This window comes from Garra rufa, chromosome 7 (genome assembly GCF_049309525.1).
Source record: "Garra rufa chromosome 7, GarRuf1.0, whole genome shotgun sequence".
In the NCBI taxonomy this organism is placed as follows: Eukaryota; Metazoa; Chordata; class Actinopteri; order Cypriniformes; family Cyprinidae; genus Garra; species Garra rufa.
Genome location: NC_133367.1, coordinates 31,976,188 through 31,996,099, shown reverse-complemented (window position 1 = coordinate 31,996,099; position 19,912 = coordinate 31,976,188). Strand labels below are relative to the sequence as shown.

Sequence of the window (19,912 nt, the reverse complement as noted above, 5' to 3'; positions counted from 1 at the left end):
CACAGATCATTTTATAGTTTGTATGCGTCTATTTTCACTCAAGCCATTCAGGCTAATTTGGATTTTCAACCTTCTCACAATTTTATGACAGGTTAAAATCTCATTGAGAACACAATGACTAAATTCTACCTGATCTCATGACAAAAACGTATCTGTGGGAACTTTTTTGCAAGATGTGAAATACATACTAACAGAACCAACAGAAATGAACTCTAGAGGCGGTAAAACAGCAAGCACTTGTAATCGTTTTCATACACAGGTATGATAGCTCCACATGTTTCACTTTCCGGATGTAACAACCTTGCTCGGTAGCTCAGCTTGCGATTGCGATTTACATCACATTCGTTTTTGTTCATACTCTCGAGTAGGTTTAGGGTTTGTGCAGATGTTTTTTTTCAAAATGTCACAGATCATAATGTACTATATGTACATTCATCTGTTCCGGTGAAAAAAAAAAAAAAGATGAACACTCTTTTAGTGAAACTCAGTGGACAATCCACATCATATATGTCACAAAACTTACATGGCGGTACGTATTTTGCATCTTGTGAAAACATTCCAACAGGTTCTTTTCCAACATGAGATCAGATTGACAAAAATTTGTTATCTAAACAGTATCTGTCATGATACGCTGTCTTAGGAAACACGCTGAAAGCATGGAGAAGCGTCAATTGTCTTTTAATAGGAAAACACAAGGGATAATCCACAATAAAGGCTTGAGTAGACACGTAGAGAAGGAGTAGACCTGACACACAAGTACACAAAGACAGAAACGTAAATACAAAGGCTAATTGGACGAACACAGGTGGGAGGAATAATCAATCAAACTAAACAAGGACAGGAACATGACCAAATAAGGGAAAAAACAGGAACAGAGACAGGGCCAAAAGCAAGGCAATACAGGTCCATGATCCTGACATATCTCCCCCATGTCCCATCAACAGAAGGAGAGGACGGACACCAAAGAGGGGGTTGGCAGGCAGAGTCAATGGAGGAGCCGAAGGAGGGAGGAGCCAAGAAAGAAACTGGAGGAGCCAGGGAGACATCAAGAGGAACCAGGGTGGACCAGACGGAGGGAGGAGCCAGGGAGATAACAGGAGGGACTTGGAACAGGAGAAGCCAGGTGAGACCCAGGCCACAGCCATGATGACAGCCCACGGTGGAGGAGCCCGGGGGAGATAGAGATCTGATGAGCCAGGGACGAGGAGGATCCGGAGGGCCAAGGCGTAACTGATGGCTCCGGTGACCGTTGCAGAGGCATGGATCTGGGAATCCAGAGGTGCAGGATGATTGACGCCAGACCAAGGCGATGCCGAATGGACGAGGGAGCCCGGTGGAGCCAGTTTACTTCCTGGCCATGGTGGAGAGGAGGGAGTTAGAAGCCATGGTGGAGCCGCTGGATTGATAGGCAGAGGCGGAGTCCTGGACTCCGAGGCTAGAGGTGGAGACAAGGGAATCCTTCAGCCACGATGCCGATGGAGACTGGCAGACCCGCATAGGGCTCACCACACTGATGTAGGGCTGAGGGTGAGCAGAGGGGCTGCCAGACGACAGCGAAGGAGGAGGCAAGTGCAGGTGGCAGGGTAGGCATTTGAAAGCCTCCTCAGGGCTGAACTCAGGCAAGGGAGCCCAATCAGGGCTGAGCTCGGGCATGGCAGTTCCAGTCAGTTCCAATGAAGAGGAAGTAAGTGAGGCAATTCCTTTTTAAAGTATTAAATGATAAAAAAAAATGTAGTACAAAATAAAACAATGCCAATATTAAAAAATAAAACATTAAAAAGTGTATACATCACTGAAACAGTGTTCCACAGCGACACCAGCATGTACAGCTGGAGTCTGCGTCTCTCTTCCCTCCCCTGAGTCCATTGAGTTTTAACAGACCAGATCTCATGGCAATTCATGCATAGTCAAATTTGTATGACTCGTATTTTAAAGTTTTTAAAATTTTAAAATTGTAAAGATTTTTGCTAAATTGAACAAATTTTCCGAGTTCCCCAACACCACCCCTAAACTTACCAGTCATTGGGGTGTAGACAAATCATAGAATATCTTACCACTGACGTCGTATGAATTAGCCACCTCATAAAATACATCTGAATTGGTTGTGAGATAGCGTTGGTTTGCCCCTAAACCTACTTGTCACTGAGGTCTAGACTCGTACAAAATCGTACAAGTGAGGTTTTACGAATTTATATGAATTAGCCACCCCATAAAATGCGTACAAATTGGTCGTAAGATAGCGTTGGTTTACCCCAACCCAGCCCCTAACCCTTCTCTTCACTGGGGTCTAAACAAATTGTACCAAATTGTATAAGAGAGGTCGTACAAATTAGTTTGAATTAGCCACCTAGTAAAATACATACAAATTGGTTGTGAGATAGCGCTGGTTTTAATAGACACCCTAAAGCATGCAGTGAGTTTGGTGGGTATTTGAGAATGAATAGGGGAAAATCATGTGAAAGGAGGCAATGCCTCCATCGCGATATGATTGGATATGACTGGTTATGATCGGCTGTGATCGGTTCATGCGATAAATCCCGCCTTTTGTATTTGTGCACGTTCCACGTTTGCAAGTTAGTCCGAATGTACAATTTAATAGCATTAAATTTTTTTTTAAAAGTAAACAACTTACACACTTAGATATAATTTTTTTTGGTATGTCAAAATAAGACTTAAAAATAGCATGAAATCATGATCTGTGGGAGTTTTTAGTGAGTAATCAGCTTGGTTACGTTTTATATTAAATCTCCATGTCTGTTACAAATATTTAGCTAGCTTTGATGACTGATGATCAATAGTTAAAAGTTAAAATAGAAGCTGAACATTATTTATTGAATCAGTTCCAATCCTTGAACTAGACTTCCAAGAATGCTGATATTTATAGAAATAATACTGTGCCTGTCTAATCTAGGGTGATGCTGTGATCCATATGATGTAACACTTTAAAATGTTAAAATGTTCACACATTCAAGTAGAGGTGATTTTTGTTTTAAATGTGCATCTTCTGAAGGTACTGCTCAGACAATGGATGCAGGCCACCTAAAGGAAAAAAAAACTGTAAAAATGAGATCATTTTCTCTCATTTCCCATTCGAAGGACATGACACAGTACAAGGCGATAGATGTGTGGCGTAGATGAAAATGCAACTTCCTGTTAAGAAAGGGCCTTAACGCAAAGCTGAAGTGGAGAGTGTCTCTGACACTTCTCCGCTGTCTCTAGACCCAAAAAAGCAGCTTAAGGATTTTTTTTTTTGAAGCTGTAAACTCACCGGCAACAGACCCGACTGATTAGACGCATGAGAACACGTAAGAATACATGAAAACAGAGCAAGAGAGACCAAAAACCTACGCTTTCTGATAGTTAACCCAGATCTGTGTCTGTTTCAAATAGGACATATGGTGTCTTAGACGAGGCGTTTGAACCTTTGGATATGGCGAGATTTTTTGCGCTAGGACCCTTGGTTTTGGTCCTATGCTTGGTCTTATGTAAGTACTAAATTTTATTCTCAAAGTAAAAAAAAAAAAGAATTTGCGATGGTATATGTATAATTAATGTGAAAATACATTTTAATATTTTTTTAAAATATATTTACAGCTGTGGTTTGTATTATGTGGCATTTTGTGAATTAATTGTTCACGTAACTTACAGAAGGTCATTGTCGTGGTGTAGATTCATTCGTATTTTGACCCAGTTTCTGTGTTCTGTGTTATTACGTATCTCATTTGTCTTTACGAATTTTAACACTAAAATTATAACATGAATAATGAATTAGTGTTTGTGAATGAGTGTTTTCTCAAATCTTGACAAGGATGTCAATGAGAATTAAATCCTAATGTGTACATGTAGGACAAACTTATTTCGCCGCCTAAGTCCTTAGTTTTTTGTCAAAACATTATTATTGTATTGAGAATCGCCGTCATTGTTCACCAAGAAGAAGGGGAATTCTTTAGACTCTTTAGACGCCAAAAAGTGAGAAGTGGTTGCTTTGTAAAGCATCAGAGTAAAGTTAGAGCTCACGCAATATTGTAAAAGAGCGCTTTGCAAAATGTCAAACGTGATTTTTTTTGAAAGGTTCCGTGGCGGGATGCTTGTGAGAGGTGTGTTGGGTTCTAGTTTGTGTTACCTGGTAAAAGAACTGTCAAAGATCAGGCTGGTTTGGGCGTGTCCTCTTAAACCCGCTTGAGGTTCTGCTAGATTTGACCGGTGCGGAGGCCGAGCTGTCAATCAATCAGCCTTGCTTTTACTAGATACATTCTGATGGACGCCATTGAGGATCTGTTTTATAGAGTGCTGTGCTGTTGTAAAAGTAATTGTTCTTTGGTTCTTCTTGTGAAGAATCATTTTTGATTTTTGAGTCCTTTGGAGCCTTTGAGCTTATTGTAGGAAAATTGCATCAGGCTATTGCATCAGCAACTGAAACTTGCTTTTTTTGCATGTTTAATATAATATAATATAATATAATATAATAATTAACATTTTTAACTGTATATAATATATTTTTCTAATTTTCAACAAAATTGATTTAACTAAGTAAATTAAAATTCCTATTTTGTTCCAATCTTACATATATAATAATATAATATAATATAACAATTTTTAATATTTTACTACATAAAAATGGAAATTAAAAAAAATAATACTAATACTAATACTAATACTAATACTAATACTAATACTAATACTAATACAATACTAATAGGAAATCTTAAACAAATAGTTCCAGCCTTGTGAATGGCCTTGTGAATCTTGTACATCTTGTACAATCTTGTGGGCGGTGCCTCGTCTAAAAAAATAAATAAATAATGAGAAAATGATCGACCCAGAATATTAAGTGCAAAAATACTATGAGAAATATTATAAATATACAGTTCCTATGCTTACTATAACATAATATTGTGTAATATAAAAGGATAGAAACTTGTGAGTTATTTTAGTAATTTATTTATTTTTATTTTTTATAAATATTACATAAATATGTAATAAAAAATGTGAATATATTATATTATATATCACTCTGGACCACAAAACCAATCATAAGGGTACATTTTTTTTAAAACTGAGATTTATACATTAGCTTTCCATTGATGTATGGTTTGTTAGGATATGACAATATTTATCCGAGACACAACTATTTGAAAATCTGGAATCTGAGGGTGCAAAATAATCAAAATATTGAGAAAATTGCCTTTAAAATTGTCCAAATGAAGTTCTTAGCAATGCATATTACTAATCAAAAATTACATTTTAATATATTTACGGTAGGAAATTTACAAAATATCTTGATCATGATCTTTACTTAATATCCTAGTGATTTTTGTCATAAAAGAAAAATCAATCTTTTTGACCCATACAGTGTTTTTTTTGGCTATTGCTACAAATTGCTACTTAAGACTGGTTTTGTTGTTCTGGATCACATATGTAAAATAAAATGTGCATATTATATTATATTATATTATATTATATTATATTATATTATATTATATTATATTATATTATATTATATTATATTATATTATATTATATTATATTATATTATATTATATTATATTATATTATAATTCATAAATGTTATTTAGGTGTCACATTGCACATTGCATGATGCTTTTGAACATGCATAGGCCTCTGACCACTTCCTCGTTCCATTTTGAGCCGGTTTCTGCATCTCGTAAATTTTGCCGGCTAAAATGGTGCTTGCGAGAGTCGCTGAAGAAGTGATGTGAGACGTGTTGCATCGAAATGTCTTTTTGCTATATTTAACAGTATTGTGGCTTGAGACCTGATGAGGATTCTTGTGACTGCACTGTACATGCAAATCACATAGAAAAGGAAGAAAGGCATCAAAAGATGGGCCTACGTGTGAAATTAAGTGTTTCGAGTCAGTACTCAGGGGAATATGCATGAAATTGCTACTTGTCAAGCTTATTTCAATGAAAACCCTGTCACTATTTGCTCATCCTCATGTCGTTCCAAACCTGTTGGACTTTCTTTCATTTATAGAACATAAATGTAAAGAATTTAGAATGTTCATGCTGCACTTTTCCCTACAGTGAAAGTTGTGACCATGAGGTCCAAAATGACTAAAAGTAGTTCTTCTGAAGTCATACAACAGTGTGAGGAACAAGCTGAAATTGAAGTCTTAAAAGAATTAAATCCTCATACGAATCTTTCATATAACTTCAGAAGAGTAGGAATATGCTTTGTGGACTTTGACGTTTTTTTTTTTTTTTGTTTTTTTTTTTACATATGTGGAGCTTGACAACTCATGGCAACCAGCAGCATAAACACACAACATCTCCTTTTGTGGTCAATAAATAAAAATAAAAAAAATTGAGTAAATGATGAACCAAATTTCTTTTTTTTTGCAACTGACTATTCTTTTAATTAACAATCACCTCACAATTTTGACTTTTTCTCTTGCAATTGTGAATTTACATCTTGCAATTATTTTTTTCCCAGAATTGTGAGATATAAACTCTCAATTCTGAGAAATAAAGTCAGAATTCTGAAATAAACTCACTGAGAACATTTTTTCCTCTCAAAACTGGACTTTATAACTTGCAGTTGTCAGTTTGTATCTCTCAATTTTGAGAAAAAGAGTCAGAACTGTGAGGAAAAAAGTCAGAAATTTGCATTTGCGAGAAAAAGAAAAAATTCTGAGAAAAAGTCAAAATTATGAGTTTATATCTCGCAGTTATAACTTTATAACTGTCAACTGCAAGTTTATATCACACAATTCTGACTTTATAACTCACAAATGTGAGTTTCAATCTAGAAATTCTGACTTTTTTGCTATTTTAAGGTTATATCTCGCAATTCTGACTTTATAACTTGCAAATGCATTTAAAAACAAACATTTAAAAACCTGACCAAACTAACCTGACTCCATTAGTTTACACCGACAAAAGTAATTCAAGGTGTCAAATCAGATCAATCGATCTCCTCAAAGCATCAACTGCACAATGTGTGTGAAACCACTAAGGCAACAATTAAATAATTGTTTAAGCATTTCCTTCACAGCGCCTCGCATTAAAACAACTCATAACAAGCAAGTTTCTAAAACTTCACACTTTTTTATTCGAAACATTTTTATAATAAGCAGATATTTGGTTATTATCAGCGTTATGCTGTATATAAACACAATTAATATTAAGTCTTGTCATTGTTGATTTCATGTCTGCATTGATGAATGAGCCGTTAAAGGTTTCCGTTTAGGTCATGAAAACTGTAGATACATGAACTCTGCGGTGTATATCTAGGCCTGTGTTGCATTGCATTGACCCAGAGTGCATTATTTTCAGTTGTGGCTGACTGCTTTGGCTTTATTAGTCAGGAGACTGAAAATACATGGCACAGTTTTTACAAACAAACTCATTTTTTGACTGGCATGGTCCTTTAATTCGATTTCAAAGTATCTGCAAATCTTTGTGTGCTTTTAAAGATGGAAGACACATGTCGCAACATTGGTGTTAAAAGTAAAAATAGTGATTTGAACACCATGCAACTTAAGTCTGATATGTCAGCAAAGACAGTTTTGAGTAGCTTCATGGCTTTTAAATAGTTTTTAACGATTCTGTTTTTGTCTTTAGGATTTTGTAAGGAAAAATGATACACTTAATGATAATAACTTGTAATAATAGTAAACGTGCTGCTTTAAAATTGTAAGCAGGGCTGCCAAAGTCAGATTTCAACCATTTTGAATAAAGAAAATCACGTTTGAACTTTGAAATTGATTAGAAATGACAATATATTGTAACAAGCTAAACTGATAAAACCAGATAATGTTTAAAGCATCTTTTACAATGTTTAGGAAACCATTTTAAAGTTTTAAAGGAGTTATTTGTACTTTTATAGTCTAAAAGTGAGTTTTTAAATACTGTTTTAAAGCCAGTGTATTTTATTACACTGTTATTACTGAATATACGTGATATGCAAAGTTTAAATAGTAAATGTTTGTGAATATAGCACAGTTTGGAGATTTAGATCAAGCTTTGAAAGCAGGTTAAATATCAGATCACTGGAGATTGATGTTCTGTGTGAATCTCATTGTGATTACTGTGATCTATGTCAAGACAAAATACAGCAAATCTCTTAAAACGACAATAAAACTAGATCAAGCTGGACGTTTAAAGTTTCTTTTCTCATTCTGTCAAGTTCCATGTAATGGGTGGACCTGCTAAAACAGCCACGCTCGAGATGCATGCACTTCAAGTTGTGAACCAAGTCGAGCAAAACCACATCCGGCAAAGAGAATAAGTGAAAAGTACTCTGAGCAACTCTGAGCTAAAACTACAGTTAGTCAAAGTTAAAAGTTAAGGAAAGCTCTTGTGAGATTTTCAGAATTATAAAAATGACACATCTTAGCTATGTTAGCATTAATAAAATACCAAATCGTTCCAAAAAATACTTTATCTTGACACTTCCTTAAGATTAGTGGTCTAGTTAACATTTAGCAGTTTAGATTTAGTGTTTTACTTGTGTTCTCATATAGAATATTTAGAAGAGTTGCATAGATATCATTTACATATCCATATTCTATCATCTATAATTATCTACCCACACCCCCATGCGTACATTTGACCCCTCCCTTTTCCGCACACATACTGCGTATGTGTTATATGGCTGTATCTATCTATGAGAACAACATACACGCAGTATGTCGAGCTGAACAAAAGAAAAGTAAGCAAAGCACCAGAGCCTTGAGAAGGGGGAAGGGTTTTGTCGAACTACAGGAAGCTGTGGTTGAGAAACTGAAATAGTTTGTGTGCGCGCTGCGTTTCCATGGCAGCCAGGTCGCGCCACATAGAGACCACTGCTAGTAACTCCCTTCCCCTTTCTGACCAACGCAGACAGTTTTTCTAAGGAGCCCGTTCGTGGGTTAAAAAATAAACGAGATGCTGAATGTAAATCGAAAGTGTTTTTGATGCTAAATAGTTGAATCGTTTTAAAAATAAACAGAGCTTTTAAATTGTCAGGGAACTAAATCCTTTGTATTTAGCAAATTATAATTGATAAATAATTGAAAATATTGTCATTGCTACTGTGGTACTTGCTTTCCTTTCGTAATTATTTGTGACATTTGCTAGAAATTTCTATGGAAGCCCTATATTCTGCCACTGAATAAAAAAGGCAACTTTTCAATTCTGACTTTAGAACTTGCAAATGAGTTTATATCTAGAAATTCTGACTTTTTGTTTTTATATTTTCAAGTTTATATCTTGCAATTCTGACTTTTTAACTCGCAAATGTGAGTTTATATCACACAATTCTGACTTTATAACTAGCAAATGCTAGTTTATATCTAGAAATTTAGACGTTTTTTCATCATTTTAAGTTTATATCTTGCAATTCTGAGTTTATAACTCACAACTGTGAGTTTATATCACACAATTCTGACTTTATAACTAGCAAATGCTAGTTTATATCTAGAAATTTAGACCTTTTTTCATCATTTGAAGTTAATATCTTGCAATTCTGAGTTTATAACTCGCAAATGTGAGTTTATATCACACAATTCTGACTTTATAACTAGCAAATGCTAGTTTATATCTAGAAATTTAGACCTTTTTTCATCATTTGAAGTTTATATCTTGCAATTCTGACTTTTTAACTCGCAAGTGTGAGTTTATATCACACAATTCTGACTTTATAACTAGCAAATGCTAGTTTATATCTAGAAATTTAGACGTTTTTTCATCATTTGAAGTTTATATCTTGCAATTCTGAGTTTATAACTCACAACTGTGAGTTTATATCACACAATTCTGACTTTATAACTAGCAAATGCTAGTTTATATCTAGAAATTTAGACCTTTTTTCATCATTTGAAGTTAATATCTTGCAATTCTGACTTTATAACTCGCAAATGTGAGTTTATATCACACAATTCTGACTTTATAACTAGCAAATGCTAGTTTATATCTAGAAATTTAGACCTTTTTTCATCATTTGAAGTTTATATCTTGCAAATCTGACTTTTTAATTCGTAAATGTGTTTATATCATGAAATTCTGACTTTATAAGTCGCAAATGCAGTTTATATCTTGCAATTCTGACTTTATAACTTGCAAATGTAAGTTTTTATCTAGAAATTCTGACTTTTTTCATAATTTCAAGTTTATATCACAAAATTCTAACTTTATAACTCACAATTGCGAGTTTATATCTAGAAATTCTAACATTTTTTCGTAATTTGAAGGTTATATCTTGCAATTCTGACTTTAACTCGCAAATGTGAGTTTATATCACACAATTTTGACTTTATAACTCGCAATTGCAAGTTTATGTCTAGAAATTCTGACTTTTTTCATAATTTGAAGCTTATATCTTGCAATTCTGACTTTTTAACTCGCAAATGTGAGTTTATATCACAAAATTCTGACTTTATAGCAATTGCGAGTTTATATCACATAATTGTGACTTTATAACTCGCAAATGCGAGTTTATATCTAGAAATTCTGACTTTATAACAATTTCAAGTTTATATCTCCCATTTCTGACTTTATAACTCACAAATGTGAGTTTATATTTAGAAATTCAGATTATAACTCACAATTCTGAATTTATAACTCACAATTGTGTTCATATCTTGCAATTCTGACTTTGTAATGTGCAAATGTGAGTTTATATCACAATTCTGAATTTATAACTTGCAATTGAGTTCATATCTTGCAATTCTGACCTTTTTTCACAATTTCAAGTTCACATTTCTGACTCTATAACTCGCAATTGTGAGTTTATATCAGGCAATTCTGACTTTTTTTGCTATTTGAAGTTTATATTATGCATTTCAGAGAATAAAAAGTCAGGATTGTGAGACAAAAAGTCACAATAACCTTTTTGCTTTGTTTTTTATTCAGTGACGGAAACAGGCTTCTATAAATGTCTGAGTGAAAGTTTTTTCTACCACAAGTTTTTTTCCAGACTGTCCAGTTTCAAAGGACAAAATTCTTGAAATCAATCAAGGCATTATTTAAGTTTTAGTGTATGTTTCAAGTGTACTGTTGTTCAAATAATTGAGATGGTTTTTATATTTCCACATTTTATCATATGAGACATTGGCTTCATCAAAAGAGATTTAATTTGAAAGTGTGCGGCTTGCTAAAAAAAACTGCTTTGGTATTTAGTGTGTTTGTAGTGAAATCCTGTGCTGGACAACCTGAAATGTACTTGCTTTTCCCTCTAGACTTAGGCCCCTCACCCTCACACACGGCTTCACAAGGCACAACCTCAAAAAATCCAGGTAATGGTTAAACTCTTTTGACATGCTCTTCTGCAACAGTCAGAGAATAGAAGGGATGTACATGATGAATAAAAGGAGAAATGTTTACAAAATCTAGTTTAAAACGTGTGAAGATTCACAGTTCTTAGATTTAGACATTCGTTAAAACAGATTATACCATTTTCTACTAAAAACAAACAAAGTATAGGCCTAATTCAATTCTTAAAATGTGAAGTGGTGTCAGTATTAAGTAAAATGTATATTCTACTTTTGATTGTTTTTAAAAAGTTTTTAAATACATTTTGAAGCAAAAAAAGAAAAAAACAATTCCATATATTTTTATCACTGATAATACTAATATGTGTACAATCAATAATAAGTTTGAGCTTGGCTTCAATACATCTATTATTTTTACATCTTTTTATCATGCAAGATATTGACTTCATCACAATGTAATTTAAACATGTGCAACTTGCTAGAAGCAGCTTCTTTGACCTTTTGTATAAGTTTTTAGTTTGTAGTAAATCCTGTAGTGGACTACCTAAAATCAACTTGCTCTCCCCTTTAGACCTCCCACCCTCACACACGGCTCCAAAAGGCACAAATTCAAAAGAACCAGGTAATAGTCAAACTCTTTCGGCATGCTGTTCTGCAGCAGTCGGAGAAAAGAAGAGATGATTGAATGGAGAAATGTTTTTAAAATCTAGTTTTAAAGACATGGCAAATTCTTAGATTAAGACGTTTGTTAACACATCTACTTTTTATCATGCAACATATTGACTCCATCATGGCTTAATTTGAATATGTGCAACTTGCTAGAAGCAGCTTCTTTGACCTTTGATGAACTTGCTTTTCCTTTTAGCCACAAGCCTCTCACCCCCACACATTCCTGCCAAAAACTTAACTCCAGAAGCAACAGGTAATGATCGTCCTCTTTTGACACGCTCTCTTGCAGCAGTCAATGAAAAGAAGATATGTGAGATTCTTCTGTCTTTAAGGAATTTAATATGAACGACTTGCTAGAAGAAGCTTCTTAGGTCTTTTCTATGAGTTTGTAGTTTTAGTGTGTTTGTAGTTGAATCTTGTAATGAACTACCTAAAATGAACTTGCTTTTCCTTTTAGCCACAAGCCCCTCACCCCCACTCATAACTCCAGAAGCAAAAGGTAATGATCATCCACTTTTGACAGGCTCTCTTGCAGCAGTCAATGCAAAGAAGGAATGTGAGATGGAGAAATGTTTTCAAAATCTGGTTTTAAACACATGTGGCAAGTTCTTAGATTTAGACGTTTATTCGTTTTTTTAACACTTACTTCCTGTATCTTTTATTGTTGACATTGAAGGTTGTGCACCCAGAACTTTATTGTGTTTTGGTGCAAATTCTTCTCTCATTTAATATAGCTAATGCTAATACTAATACAATGGTTAATAAATCTGAGATTGCCTTAAATAATTCTACCTTTTATCATGCACGGTATTGACTTAAAGGGGTCATCGGATGCCCATTTTCCACAAGTTCATATGATTCTTTAGGGTCTTAATGAAAAGTCTCTAATATACTTTGGTTAAAAATTCTCAATAGTACTGTAAAAAACAGCCTTTTACCTTGTCAAAATCAGCTCTGCAAAAACTCAGCTTATTTTAAGACATGGCCCCTTTAAATGCCACCGAGCTCTGCTCGCCCCGCCCCTCTCTAGGATTATGAGACGTAATGTTTACTTTAGAGGCGAAACTTGCCAACAGGCACATTATTAACAAAAGGCCATTCACAAAGATGCATAAAAATCTTTATACTCACTTCTGCTGTGGGTGAACCTGCATCAGGAATGATTTGCTCGAACACAGAAGCATATGCAGACCGGGATCGCGCTTTCTTTTTGAAAGCGAAAGTAACGTTTTCCTCTGCATCTTCAGTAAATGACGACTGCTGTGTTCATTATTACATCCAACAACAGAACACCTCAATCAATAAATTAGAGTCTTCCTCTGCACCTGAGTTGACACAATGGCAATCGTATTTTTGGACTGTTTCAGCTCGGTGAGGGTTTATGGTAAGACGCTTATTTCAATCAACTGTGTTTCGTCTAAACGACAAGAACCTGAGAATTACCTGATTTTAAAAAGGGGATATTACTTTTAAAGATTTAAAAAATACCACTGGGTGTATTTTTATCATTGTAGGGTGCTTGTGTACACAAACCAACACACATTAATGTGCAAACAACATGTAAAAGTTAGTTTTGCATCCGATGACCTATTTAAACACCATTTCAGTTGAAAGTGTATGAATAGAAGAAACATCTTTGGTATTTTATATAAGTTTGTAGTTTCAGTGTGTTTGTAGTAAATCCTGTACTGGACTTCCTAAAATGAATTTGCTTTTCCTTTTAGTCTTATACTCCTCCCCCCACTCACTACTTACCAAAACATAAACGCAGATGAACCAGGCAATAGTTTTGCTTTTAAGACATGCTCTCCTGCAGCAGTCAGTGACTGATGGTGTTTTGGTGGAAATTCATCTGTTCTATGATGAATAAAATCATTAATTTCTTTAACGTTTTACAATAACATCCCATTAGTTTTAATGCATTAACTAACATTTAGCATTACAATTGTTCCATTATTTATAAATTTTTCCTTAATGCTAGTTATAACAAAAACAGCTGTTCATTGTGAGTTCATGATGATAGCTAACAAATGATTTAGAAGTTTTTCATTGCTAGTTCATGTTAATGAATGTAGTTAACTAATATTAGCCTTGTTGTACATTGTTACCATGACTTAAATATTATATTGTGTGTGTGTGTGTGTGTGTGTGTGTATCTGTATATATATATATTTTTGAACAGTAAGATTTTTAATGTTTTTTTTAAAAGTATCTTCTGCCCACCAAGCCTGCATTTATCTGATCCAAAGTACAGCAAAAACAGTAACATTTTGAAATATTTAAAATAAGTGAAAGTGTTTTCTATTTGAATATATTTTAAAATGTAATTTATTCCTTTGATTTCAAAGCTGAATTTTTAGCATCATTACCCCAGATCCTTCAGAAATCTAAAATTCTGATTTGCTGCTCAAAAAAAATATTGTTATTGTTCTGTTGAAAACAGCCCAGTAGATTTTTTCAGCTTTCTTTGATGAATAGAAACTTTAGAAGAAATGCATTTATCTGAAATTGAAATCTTTTGTAACATTATAAATGTCTTTATCATCACTTTTGATTAATTTAAACCATCCTTGCTAGATAAAATTATTAATTATTATAATTTCTTATAGAAATTTAATTTCTACTGAGTCCAAGCTTTGAATGGTATAGTGTATAATCCCACAAAAGCATTTTATTTCAGATAAATGCTGATCTTTGGTAGCCTGGAAAAATCCAGACCCTAATCTATTAAGATTATGGGTCTGGCATCGAGCAATGAAAAGGACCTAACTCGAGGGGCAGCACCAAGCATGCATTTGAAATTCTCACTGCACGTAATTGGATAACTCCAGACCAATCACAACAATACATGGTGTGACGTATCCAGAGCGATGGTGAACATATAAGAGTGGATTTCAATGTTATAACATAAACAATGAGACAAGATTAATAACTATTAATTACGACAGCCAAATCAACCTCATTAAAACAATTAGGTCCGATCAAACTATTCATTAACTATCAACTAATATGTGGATAGACGCTAGCGTTTCATTCAGCAGCGAGACATATTGTCCTGTTCAAGTTAGGCTACTGTATTACTATTGAATAGTTCCGTTTTTCGTTACAGTAAGTTTACCAAGTGACTCTTACCATTTGTAAATGAAATGGACCTCATCCACCACAATCTCGATCAGGTTGTCCTGGTAGACCTTGTTCGATAACATTTGTCGCCACTTCTTTTTTAACAGCCAGGACTCGAGACTGCCGAATGCTATCTGGCATTGTCCGCTTCGGATCTGTTCCCCTTCATGGTCGCCCCATACGCTTAACTACCAGCGGAGCTAACTGATAGATTAAACTCTTGCCGTATCCAGTCAGCAAAACAGCAAAAACATCCTTCTTGCAAAGGAACGATTCGAGCGCGGCTTTCTGTTCCTCTTTTGTAGCGGCCAAAGCCGTTTCAAACAACTGATTTTCATCTGTAGAATAGATCTCTTTCAATGTTTACTAAATGATTCCGTACGTCGCAGCGCTGTCGTCATCAGGTTAGCTCGCCTCTGGCCCGCCTACATCAGATACACCGATTTGATTGGTTCCCAGAATTGCTTACGTATTGCAGTAACATGCATCATTGCTCAATACCAGAGTGTCTTGCAGAGACAATTCAAATTGTGCTCTCGTGAGACCTCTGGATTTCCAAGGTAGATCTTTGGATCTTTCTAGTCATCAGAGGATCCTGAAAAAAATGTACTCAACTGTTTTAAATATTGATAATAATAATAAATGTTTCGTTTGACTGGTAGTGCCTATATTTATAGGTATTGATTGTTTTTAATCTTGTATTTCATTTCCAAATACAGTTTACACTTTTTCAGTTAATGAAATCGCAATTTCTGTAATTTAGCTTTTTGTAGTTAGTGCTCTTTTAGTTTGTTAATCCAATGGACAATGTGTCAACTTTGTGCATAGTCTGTTTTTGGATCCAGTTTAAACTATATAATTATGTCAATTAGGTGGCAATTCTGCCGGACAAAACAACCCCTCCACGCAACCCGCTACTCTTGCCCCTGCCTCACCTACCGTTAAAGGTAACCACTACAACATGCATCACTACAGCAGACACACACTCCAGCATTATGTCTCTCCTCTCAATCAATCTGTCCCACTCATGACCTCTGACCTCCATCCTTCCTTCATGCTGCACTGCAAGCCCTCCTTCAAAATCATGTCATATGTCATATGTGCTGCACTCATGGAATAGTTATGTCCACAGCAGTGTTATATTTTTACAATGTTTCTAATCTTAATATATTAGAAGTGTTTGTTGAAGGCATGAATTATACAGTACATAAATAGTACTGTTACCATATGTTTGTTGAGGTAATGTGGGTAAGTATCAGCACATCATACAGTAATTTCAGTCTAAACATCACCCTTTGGCACTAAAACTGTTCACTCTGTTAATTCCTAGAAGTAATACATGAAATAATGAAAAGTTCAGTTGCTTAATGTAATTCTGATCAAGTAATACAGTGTTATCTCACACTTTCCACAGGTTCAGATACGGCAGGTATGTGTCACTCTTTCCCTACACTATTTCTGTTATGCATTATATGCAACTATTGCTTTTGTATGTGTGTGTCACAGTTTTCCTTTTACATAAGGCTATACTTATGGTCAGAAAATATATATAAGTGAAAATTGATAAGCTTACATATTGTCTCATATTGTCAATCCATCATTACAGTCTCTCAGTCAGACTCCACCACCTCCATCTCCATCACTTTATCAAACTCACCTGCAGTTACCAGTAAAGGTAAAGCTAACGTCAACCTCATCAAACTCACACTCCTGCATTATTATTCTCTCACGCACAATCTCTCACACTCTGACCTCCAGCTACAAGTACACTTCACTGAGCTAGTACTTTATTTTGTCATTTTGTATGCCTTTTTTTATTATTTAGTTCTTTAGATACTCCAGCAAGCACTTTTAGGCTACACTAGTCTTCATATTTAAAGGGCTAGTTCAGCCAAGAATGAACATTCTGTCATGCCAAACCTGTAAGACCTTCATTCATCTTCAGAACACAAATTAAGCTATTTTTGATGAAATCCGAGAGCTTTCTGACCATACATAGACAGCAACTACCATGTTCAAGACCCAGAAAGTTAGCAAGGACATTGCTGAAATAGTCCATGTGACATCAGTGGTTTTATCAGTGGGAATATTTGTTATGCACAAAGAAAACAAAAATAACAACTTTATTCAACAATTTATTTTCTTCCTTGTCGTTCATTTACGAGAGTACCACAACTTTCCTGAGTTTCCTGGACCCGTTGTACTCTTTAATACATATCCCTGGTACCTTGTCCACTTTTTTCCTGAGTGAATTAATTCAACTGAAACTTTTTCAAAAACAAACAAACAATGGAAACCATCACAGACCATCGTTTGTAATGATTTTACTGGTTAAATTGGAATTGTATTGGGTTTAATGGAAACAGTAATTGTGCCTGTTGCTCTCTACTGGTAATTGGTCACCTTCTATTGGTTGTTAAAAACACTAAATCCTAACCGAATATGTTCCAAAACACACTACAAATTTTGTAATGGCTTTAATAGTTAAAAGTTAAGGTTTGTAACGTAATGATATGTGTAGTGGAAACCATTAGAATTTATGTGATGGACACATCATCAAATAGCCCAACGTGATCTCATGATAATTCGTATGTATTTTACGTAAAATTTTGTTCTACAAAACGTACATATACTTACGTTTTTCCAGACACTAAAACGTACAAAACTGACGTATTAACAGCATCTAAACGTACAAATACATACGTATTTTTAGCATTTTAACGTACAATACTGACGTATTGACACCTAAAAACAAATCCTTATGAAAACTGAAATCGCGGCATTAATTTCATTATTATTGCTTTTAGTTGTCATACCAATGTCCTTGTGTTTTCAATTGCATTATTGAGTAGTTTAATCGTTTATTTAATATGAAATTATACCATTTCATTCTGTTCTGTGTGATTTCTGCTGCCAGCTCGTTTCCAAGAATAGGTCTAAATGTTAAACAAGACTACACTTTAAACCCTTTAAATAAATAACATTTCTGCAATCGTTTAACCATTCGTGTAATATTAACTTCTTTTGCCGTGGTGGGAGTCGTGGGACACAAAATGCGTTTTCTCCGACATGCTGTGAATAACAATAGAACCATAAAATACACCAAACAGACATCATAATTATAAAATGAAACAATTTTATTTGAGCGCTGTAACCCGGAACTTCAGAATCCATACGATTGCGAGGAAGAGACCCAAGTTCAAGCCTTCATCTCCATCCCGAGCAGCGAGTCCAGCAGCAACAGCAATAAACCTGCTCTGAAGTGCCTTTTTCAAATTCAAATATTGCCGCATTAAGAAACGACAGGTTTTACGGCTGAAAAATCGAACGCCCATTGGCTCTCGCCTGCATTCGTCACAGATTACGACATGCCGTGTTTCTGGTGAGAAGTGTTTGAATGATGCGCGGGCAAAGAACTTATACTGATGCGGGTGCATTCTCGACTGGATCAGGATAACAATTTTCAGCGATTAACAATTTAAATTTTGCTCTGCACCTCAAACAAACCTACTGTATTCCGCCAGAGAGGACTGCGGCTGCAAACGCATCGTCATTCGGATCACTTTTTGGTACAGCTGTTGACAGTTTTGCATTAAATAAATGATTGTGGTTGCACTTTTACGTCTGTCATGTTTTTCTTTATTACTGTACAGAGATGTTTAACGTTAGGTTTAGGTAACGTTTTGGAGTGGGATTAGCGACTATAAAAATATATATTTTATGCTATATTATTGCTCAAATGGTAATTTCCCTGTATATTTTGGTCAGTTACGTTTTATATCCTTTTACATTCGCTATAAAATGGGTAACTTAGGTTTAGATTTGGTGGTAACGTTAGGTTAAGAGGGCTAAAAATCTAAATAGCTTATTAATAAAATGATAAGAATGCATATTCGCTATAAAATGGCTAGGTTTAGGTTTGGGGGTAGGTTAAGGTGGCAAAAAGTCTAAATCGCTTCTTAATAAAATGATGAAAAAAGCATTGATACGAATATCTTAGTAAAATAAAAGATACGTAAATATTTTACGTTTTTTAGCTAAAAATACGTAGCTATTTGTACGTTTTAAAAGTTGAAATACGTCTAAATTGTACGTTTTAGCATCAATAAAAACGTACAAAAATGTACGTTTTGTGCCTCAAAACGTTACGTATAAATACCTACGTATAAACAATGAGACCAGGCTGAATAGCCATACTGGCGGCACTGAACGTGACCAGTGCCACTGAACCAAACGCATATTTTGCTGATTATTGCTGCTGAAAATGGTCAATTATTGTCATGTTTTGGACTGTAGTAATCGGACAGACTGGGAAAAACATTTGGAGTACTATAGAGTGGCAAAAGTTATAACAAATCAAGGAGAAGAGTGCAAAAAACTGGTAACTGAAGGCGTTTGTGGTTGGCCAAATTTAACCAGGATTTCCAGAACAAGAATCTTGACTACAAAACTTCTGTGTTCAGGAAAAAGGTGGATAATGTTACATAAATTGTCAGTGCATGTTATTCCGAAGGAAAAAAGATGGCTTTGTAAACATTCATTAATATAAGTTACACATATGGGCAGCAATACAATATTAGCCAAGCCATTATTTTAGGCAACAGTTGCAGGTAATGTAAAAAGTAAATGACATTTCATGTTAACCTCAAAGTCTGTAAAGACTTGATTCTTTTAAATGAGTGTCCTGTCCTGTGAACAGATGCCATGGCACATCGCATTCCCACACGCATCCCGCAACAACACATTTTAAAGTGCTCAGGTTACTAGTAGGTGAATAGATGCAGATCGTCTTAATCAAACATATTAATTCGTTTCTGGAAACATTTGAGTAAAAAAGAAGTCATATTATCTATAACAAATTGCTTTTTTTTACAAACTTAAGTTAAAATATCACTACTTTAGAGG

At 34.8% G+C, this 19,912-nt stretch overlaps 1 protein-coding gene across 5 annotated transcripts in view; it reads left to right on the top strand.

Moving 5' to 3' along the window:
- Positions 1-3,170: 3,170 nt before the first annotated feature.
- The window catches only part of ptprc (protein tyrosine phosphatase receptor type C), a 59,325-nt gene continuing 42,583 nt past the window's right edge, over positions 3,171-19,912 (top strand). For 3 of the 5 annotated variants that reach the window (XM_073843898.1, XM_073843896.1, XM_073843895.1), the window contains exons 1-5: positions 3,171-3,305; positions 3,391-3,485; positions 15,880-15,954; positions 16,422-16,436; positions 16,614-16,682. In XM_073843898.1, the coding sequence (XP_073699999.1) occupies positions 3,431-3,485; positions 15,880-15,954; positions 16,422-16,436; positions 16,614-16,682 (214 nt within the window). In that variant the 5' untranslated portion in view covers positions 3,171-3,305; positions 3,391-3,430. The remainder of the gene's footprint in view (positions 3,306-3,390; positions 3,486-15,879; positions 15,955-16,421; positions 16,437-16,613; positions 16,683-19,912) is intronic. The other 2 variants (XM_073843900.1, XM_073843899.1) reach the window with 1 other exon arrangement.